The sequence below is a fragment of the Diuraphis noxia genome, unplaced genomic scaffold (genome assembly GCF_037042655.1).
Source record: "Diuraphis noxia isolate RWA-SAM2 unplaced genomic scaffold, SU_Dnox_SAM2 contig0003, whole genome shotgun sequence".
Taxonomy (NCBI): domain Eukaryota; kingdom Metazoa; phylum Arthropoda; class Insecta; order Hemiptera; family Aphididae; genus Diuraphis; species Diuraphis noxia.
The window spans coordinates 16821421-16830568 of record NW_028301713.1 but is presented as its reverse complement, the minus strand read 5'-3'; the positions used below and the strand labels follow the sequence as shown (position 1 = coordinate 16830568).

The following is a 9148-nucleotide window of genomic DNA, read 5'->3' as shown; positions in this document are numbered from 1 at the left end:
GATAGAACATACGCGTATGGCGGATTGGATGCATGTAACGTCGCATGCCCGGTTCTTTTGTGCGTGCAAAAAGAATACATGCATAACGTAAAGTACAATATTGTGTGTCTAGCTTTCAGTTATCAACTGGTAAAAATGTATACGTGTGCTGGGCATACCTCCTAACGTCGATAGTCTGATATTGTATTATTGTAGGAGAAAATGTTAAAGCCGAATCTCAAGTGAATAAAAAGGTTAAGGCAACCAGGTAGGTAGTAAGTGAAATTAAAATGTTCCATAAACTTGATAATAAATGCTATACATTATTTATATAGACACCTGGTTTGGTGTATCACAACATTATTATTGTTTATAGATAATTAAGTACATAGTTGTTAGATGCATATAATATGTGTAGCCTATAAAACATCAATTAAATGTAATGTATCCTATTGCTATTATATATTATATAATATTATATGTCAATCACAATCTTTTACAATTTTAGTTTTAATAAGAAGTACCTACTACCTAATAGAATAACAATAATAATAATGATAAATATGATCATTGATGATTTGATAGACATTTTGAACAATATTAAAATACATAAATTAAACACTGTACTTAACGTTGCAATTATTATACTCATTAGTTATATTTAAAAAAATAAATAATGATTCTAATTAATTAACCAATTTGTGCATTGACAGCAATACATAGAAATCAATCATAATATTAGACATATACAATGAAATTGAAAATCAGTTACATTGACCATAGTAGGTATGTGCTTTTGAAATTATAATAATTTGTGTATGAAACTTACTATATTTTAAGATAACAAAAATTAGTTATTTAATCAATTTGAATTTATATATATATGTATATGCATGTGTGTGACATCAGTTAGAAATTCACGATGAATAATAATAAAGTATTAAGTGAATTAAGAAATTAATGAATATCACAAATAAAATGGTGTGCATGCCGTGTAGTGTGAAGAAATTCTTATGATTAACAGAGTACCTATGGTTTAGTCACAAATTAGTAATAAGTATTAATACAATGATGATTTATTTTAATGTGTTTCTGTTACATTTGCATTGATGAAATGAATAATATAAAAGATATTCCTTTTATATATGTGTTTTTCTTCAAGGTGTTCCTATATAGTAAATTTTTTTTATATACCTATATAATCGAACCTAACTTATATTAAAATTATATACGTCATCATAAGTTCGAACAAATTACTGCTGGTAGTTGTGTAGCCTATAGGTTATTGAATAATACTGAAGACAACATATTGTATGTTTTAAGGAATTGGAATTTATTTAGTGTAACCAATGGCTTATTTTATATTATATACTACTATATACTATTTTGTATACTATACAGTATACACACACATAGCTTAATTAAATGGTTTTTTTTTTCTTGAAAACGGTTTATTATGGAAGACGGATCGTAAATGGTTAGGTACCCATAAATTATCATTTATCGTCGTTGTGGGATATCCAAATACATTTAGGCATATAGCTCTAATTGGTTTTCAGTGATGGTGGAGCAACCTTCACTAAAAAAAGAACTAAGTAATAATATAACAAAAAATAATTAAATAAAATTCGAAAAAAATGCAAAAGATCTCAGGTGGCTATGTTATTTAAATGAGTCACCGCAATAACTTAGCTAGTCCTACAACTAACAATTTTATTATTATTAATTAATTAATAAATAATACGATGTACGCGTAGATATAAGATGCGAAGTGATTAACGGTACTAAGCGATATCCAGAGACCACAGTATTTTCAAAAACACTTTTATCGATATCATTGATATCAATAAATAGATCACGCGTAGTTATTAAATATAACAGACTAAAAACACGGACTACCTAGTATTCAAGTATTTATTGTAGGTATAATATGCAACAGTAATTCGAGTGACAAATTATGATCATTAGAACATTGGAAAATTATGAAAAAAAAAAAAAAACGAAAAAAACATTAGGACATCGGTAAATTAAAAAAAATACAAAAAAAAGATCAAACAAATTAAATCAATTAATTGTTATCATTAGAACTCCTTCATTCCTTAAGCAGTCGGAGAAAAATCTGTCAAATTTATTATTCTACGCCGCCGGGATCGAACCCTATACCCTAACATCATCTAAACCGTTTTAATTTAGCGGCGATTAATACTAAAAACGTTTAAACGTGTGAATTATGTGTCAGTTAACCTTATAATATAGTAGGTATGTTTGTTTTTAATCGATGTGTTTATACTATTTCGGTATAGTATATCCATCTATGATTCTGTTCATATTGTACTAAGTTATGTTTCTATTCACTGTTTAGTCATAACATTTAGTTAACCTACCATTATTTTATTGCATATTGTAACTAACAAAATTAATCAAGAAGTCATGTGAATACACAGCAATTTCTTTTTTGTTAGGTATAAAATAAAATCAAAACATATTGTAATATATACAAAATCATTGTGTATATTTTAAAAATACATATACACGGCTAAATAATTAAGTTCTAGGTAAATGTTAAATAATTTACAATTAGTCGTTACTTCTAAATGTAGTGTAATATCAATATATTATTTTTTATTTATTTTGATAGTCTATGTTTGAATAATTTTATTAAAATCAAACTATTGAAGTCCGTTTAACTAAATTTGCTTATTAATTTATTCTAATTCTAATGATTTCTACACAATTTATCAAAATAAGGGAGTTTAACATAATATGCATGTATGTATACTATTTAATAAAAATAACATTTCATTTTGTCAACAAACTGTTTTGTGACTATACTATTATATTACATTGATGTACATTTGTAGGCTTGGTTAAATAATTAACCTAACCAATATAGATTACCTACTTATAGAATCTACCTTGCCCATCAATAGCATAATTTAATACTGTATCCATTTCAGTACATATAGACTTTCATAACTAACACCGTCAATGAACTAAAGTGTTATTTAGATCTATCACATATTTAATAATTTATTTTGATAGTCTATGCTTGAGTCATTTTATTAAAATCAAACTATTGAAGTTGGTTTAACTAAATTTGCTCATTAATTTATTCTAATTCTAACGATTTTTACACAATTTGTCAAATTAAGGAAGTTTAACATTATATGCATGTACCTGTGTATTATACTATTTAATAAAAATACCATTTCATGTTGTCAACACTATGTTTTGTGACTATACTATTATATTACATTAATGTACATTTGTGGGCTTGGTTAAATAATTAACCTAACCAATATAGATAACCTACTTACAGAATCTACCTTACCCATCAAAAGCATAATTTAATACTGTATCCGTTTCAGTACATATAGACTTTCATAACTAACACCGTCAATGAACTAAAGTGTTATTTAAAAACAATAGGCTTTTAACAGTAGCTAACTTACCTATAAACAGTAATATTTAATAACACGCTGACAATAATAGAGCCGGTGATGAACCAAAGCGTTAATATAATTACCAAAATATGCTTTTTCTGGTAAATTTGGGTAGGTATTTGATTATCACAAATGTATAGACTACTCATAGAACCTAAATTATTTATCAACAATAATATTTAATGTTTTATCCGTCCCATGAATGACATTCATACAGCCGTTAATAAATAAAACTGTCCATATTATTACTACTGGTGTAATTTAGTAACTATTTAATTACCACAAATGAATAAAAACTACATTGCCTATAAGTAATGATATTTAATAATGCATCCGTAGCAGTACATACTCACTTTTACTAAATTATTAACATTACCACCAAAATATTCTAAATATGGTATAACCGAGTAGTTATTTAATCAATTTAAACATAAAAACCCTAAAGAGATTACATATACACAGATACTACGGTTGTCGATTAACCACCGTCGTAGACTACTCATAACACCTATCGACAGCAATTAATATTAAACACCTTATCCGTAACATCATATGATTACATTCTTTGAGCCGTCGACGAACAAAAGTGTAAATAATCCCACAAACAATATTACATGTAATCACACCTTTTATGTGCTGTGTTAAATATTTGGCTACTAACCGAGTAGCCGTTTTTGTAATAATTTATAAAAAGTAGGAACACTCAAACACCGTCGACATGAGCTTAGAATAAGGATTTCGAACAGGCAAAAGACAGAATTAAACGTATTTAAAACAATATTTATTGAATCAAACAAAAACAGTATAATATTTATTATTATCAGTACAATAGGTAGGTACCGCACGTCTACGGGTTCGAAAATAAGTATACTACGCGAAAAAAGAGCAGTCGGCGGTCTTAAAGACGAAAAATCATTGCTGTACTCGCCGGTCAATCAATAATCAAAAGTCGTAGCAGGTGATAACGATTTATGATGAGGCGTGGAGGTATCGTTTCGAAAGCGGCAAATTTGAAATCCCATTTCAACAGTCGATACGGTCCAGTCTTGTGCTGTTATGAATGTCGAAACGAAAAGCGTAAAGCCGAAAGCCGTATTTAAATGTCTAGCAAGTCGGTCACGTCAAGTGAATACCGATTTCGAAGACTATATGGTTAGAATTATGTACATAGCGCCTGTAATGTTGCACTACCATAATGGTAGACGATATGAGTAGGTAATACGATTGACGTCGCGATATGTGGATTAATGATAAAGGGTTTTTGATGAGGCCCACCGGTGAGGTGGTAATCCATCGAAAGCGACAGTATTTGAAAACCGTGTTCGAGCATCTCTCCATTCGTTAGGAAGTTGGTAATCAAAAGTAGACCTTTTAGTGGGTCCCGCATGAAACGTTCAAAACTGTAAGGTTTAATGCTGTATCATATACAATATCTCAATACCATAATTAGTCAATTAATCAGCCACACCGTCACAATACAAATTAAAGGATAAATGTTAAAAAGTACCAATAAAAACGAAATGAAACCGACAGACGAATGCGAATACATTGCAATGTCTGATGCGTTTTGGCAGAGAATAAATTAAGAATAATTGTTATCGTCATTGCTCACCAAATGAGTACACTATAAAATCCTGTACACATGCCATAGTGATATACCCCCAAACCCCCTTGGTCGGTGAAAAGTGGGTATCGATGGTGGAGACAGAGTCGTTGGAATTATTAAAATCTTTACTGTACTCGATGGTCAATACTCAAAAGTCGTAGCAGGTGATAACGATTTCTGATAAGGCGTAGAGGTATCGTTTCGAAAGCGGCAAATTTGAAATTCCAGTTTAACAGTCGATACGGTCCAGTCTTGTGCTGTTATGAATGTCGAAACGAAAAGCGTAAAGCCGAATGCCGTATTTAAATGTCTAGCAAGTCAGTCACGTCAAGTGAATACCGATTTCGAAGACTATATGGTTAGAATTATGTACATAGCGCCTGTAATGTTGCACTACCATAATGGTAGACGATATGAGTAGGTAATACGATTGACGTCGCGATATGTGGATTTATAATAAAAGGTTTTTGTGGTAACCCATCGAGGCGGCAATATTTGAAAACCGTGTTCGAGCGTCTATCAATTCGTATTAGAGAGTCGTTAATCAAAAGTCGACCCACATGAAACGTAAAATATAATATCATATACAATATCTCAATATCATAATTAATCAATTAATCAGCCACACTGTCATTTTTGTCGAGTGCACTAAAACAATACAAATTAAAGGATAAATGTTAAAAATTACCAATAACAATGAAATGAAACCGACGGACTACTTGTGTTGGCAAGAATGAACGTAAAAATGTCCGACGTGCCAATGACATAAAGTGAATTACACACATACCTTCTTCTTCTTCTTCTTCGGTAAACTCGGCCACTAGGACCATCCCGACATACATCCTTGCCTCCAGTTTTCTCTATTCGATGCCTGTAATCTCCAATCTTCTCCTCCACCTAATGCTTTCACATCATCCCTAACTCCATCCTCCCATCTCCGATGTGGTCTTCCCAGCGGTCTTTTTCCATTAGGGTTCTCCTCCAGTACCATACGTATGAGTGGGTTTTGACTACGCCGGGCATGCCCAGCCCAAAGCAATCTTTTGTTCTTTATTGTTTCGAGTATACTGGGTTTATAAAAGAGTGTCTCTAGTTCATCATTCTTCCTTATTCTCCATTCCCCACTAAGCCTGTCCTTTACTGGTCCAAAGATCTTCCTCAGTATTTTTCTTTCCAGAACTAAGAGTTTTCTTTCATCACTTTTCCTTAATGGCCACGCCTCAGCTCCATAAGTAATAACAGGTCGTATTAATGTGATGTATAATTGTAATTTTAACTCTCTTGAAAGTGATCTTGATCCCAGTAATTTCGCAAGACCATAAAGGCATTTATTTCCTGACTGAATTCTTGTTCCTATTTCTATTTCGATTTCATTTCTCTCTAAAAGTATGGACCCTAGGTACTTAAATTGTCTTGTTCTTTTGAAATTTCGGTTGTTGATGTTAAGAGTTGGATATAATCTTATAGTGTCTCGTCTTTCCACTACCATATATTCCGTTCTGTCCTCGTTGATATGGAGTCCAACTTTCAGTGCTGCTTTCTCCAGCCGGTTTAATAAATCTTTTAGTCCGTCTTGTGAATCCTCCATGATCACCAGATCATCTGCATAAGCCAGAAGTCCTATGGACGATTCCTGGAATTTAACTCCTTCTTGCGGTGTAATATTCATCTCTCTTACGACTTTCTCTACTTCTATATTAAATAAGATTGGTGGCATAGCGTCTCCCTGTCTTAATCCCGATTTAACTAAAATTGGGTCTGAGTTTGTATTTCCAACCTTAACTTTGACAAATGTATCCAAAATGCTTATCCCAACCAATTTTATAAGCTTGTCCTGGAAATGGAATTCTCTCAATATGTTTATTAAGCTTTCTCTATGGATGCTATCAAAATCTATGAAAAGAACGTGAATTTCTCTATCGAACTCCCAGATTTTTTGAAATATTTGTCTTAAAATAAATATCTGGTCTGTGGTCGATCTTCCCGGTCTGAAGCCACCTTGGTAATTGCCAATAATTTGTTCTGCTTTTGTTTTTATTCTTGTTAATAGGCAATTTGAAAAAATTTTATACGCCACGTTTAAGAGGGCTATCCTACGATAGTTATTGCAGTCTTGTTTACTTCCCTTTTTATGAATTGGACAGATCACCGCTGTCTTCCACTCTTTAGGCATTTTTTCAGTTGTCCAGACTTCGTGAATTACCTTCCATAACCACATTACCATTTCCTCTCCGCCTTCCTTTAAGAGCTCTGATTGAATGTCATCCTCTCCGGGGGATTTGTTATTCTTTAGCATGTTTATCTGTAATTTTATTTCTTCCAAGGTCGGTTCTTCACAATCCTGTGATTCTTGGATTTCCTGATTAAAATTAAAATTAAAGGTTTCATTCGGTTCTTCACAGTTTAGCAAGTTTTCAAAGTAGTTAGCCCATTTCTTTGCCAACTCTTCATTTGTAGTTATCAGGGAGCCATCATCATCCCTTAGAAATCTTTCTTTCTTTTTGTATCCACCTCTGAGATCATTCACTCGCTTATACATATCCCCAGTTCTGTGTGTTTTATAATCGAGTTCTGCTGTTTCTAATATGTTTTGAACGTATTTTCTCTTTTCACATCTCAATATCTTGCTGGCTTCTTTTTGGCGAGTTCTAAATCTTCTCAGTGTTACTTCGTTGTTAGTGTCAATTAACCACTCTTGTCTTGCTAATTTTCTTCTTTGTACAGCTTCTTCACAAATCGTATTGAACCATGGTTTTGTTTTCGATACTTTTTTTCCCAAGACTTTCGATGATGCTTCATTTATGCTTTCTTTTACATGTTCCCATGTTTTATCAACATTTAAGTTTCTTTCTATATCTAGTTGTTTACTTTTAATAATATTCTGAAAGCACTCTACATACTCTTTGCATATTTGTTTGTCCTTTAGTTTATTTATATCGGTACGTCCTTTGTTTGTTAGATTACCTTTCTTATACTTCTTAATTTTTACTTTCATCCATATACCAACCAATAGGTGGTCCGAGTCCATATCAGCTCCCCGTAAAGTTCTTATATTCAGGATACTATTTTTAAATCTATTATTTATTAGGACATGGTCAATTTGGTTTTAATGTCTCCCATTCGGCGAGATCCATGTATATTTATGTATGTCTTTTCGTTGGAACATAGTACTTTTGACCACCAAACCCTTTCCTAAAGCGAAGTCGATTAATTTAGTACCATTATCGTTGGTGCTGGAATGTAAGCTGTAGTTTCCAATAGTCGATTTGTAGCACTCTTCCCTTCCTATTTTTGCATTGAAATCACCTAATACTAATTTTATATCACCTTTTGACGTGCTAAACGTATCTTCTAGTGTTGCATAAAACAGCTCTTTTTCTTCTTCATTCTTATCCTCAGTTGGAGCATGCGCGTTGATTAATACCATGTCAAAATTGTCTGTTTTAATTGTTAAAGTTGTAATTCTCGGATTTATATCTCTAAACTCCTTTACTGAATGTATAATTGATTCGTGCACAGAAAAACCGGTTCCCAGTTTATGACCTTTTTCGCATTTTCCGTTAAACATACCTAAACAATACCTACATCATCAAGAGTGTATAGTGTAGGTACATGATAAATATCCACGCATGGAAACGCCATCGACACCGTCAACGTTTATACAGATCACACAAAGTCGAACCAAAACTGACATTTTAACATTTTAAAAGCAAACAGAAACAGTTGTTTTTAAATATTATTATTATTATTATTATTATTATTGCATTACTATTATTTTAACGTCAAAAGTAACATGACATCATAATATTATGGTGGTATAGAGAGTGGAAAATAACTCCTAAAAGGCAGTGATTGAAAAATATATGTGAGGGGCTGAAGGCCTCCCAATTTTTTTACTCTAATTGCGTCTATGTGCAATACAATTGAAGTACGGTTAGGTTAAAATACAGATATAAGAAGATGAGTTGATTAGTTTGTACATTCATATTTATAAAAGTAAGTGTAGATACTATAAATTATATGGTAAGTCTGAGCCATCTGAGGTGAATATTTGTATCATGTGAGTACTATGTAATTGTATGAAAGAAAGTCCATTATAAACTATATTGTGAAAATGTAT

The 9148-nt window shown here is 31.9% G+C and overlaps 1 protein-coding gene across 1 annotated transcript; it reads right to left on the bottom strand.

The window, feature by feature from the left end:
* Positions 1–8134: 8134 nt before the first annotated feature.
* Positions 8135–8596, bottom strand: LOC149056858 (protein CFDP2-like). The gene has a single exon (XM_089223206.1). The coding sequence runs from the start codon at positions 8594–8596 to the stop codon at positions 8135–8137; it is 462 nt and encodes a 153-aa protein (XP_089079332.1).
* Positions 8597–9148: the final 552 nt, after the last annotated feature.

Bases quoted from the DNA above. Each gene is read 5' to 3' on its own strand.
- LOC149056858 (XM_089223206.1), bottom strand. From the start codon at position 8,596: ATGTTTAACGGAAAATGCGAAAAAGGTCATAAACTGGGAACCGGTTTT.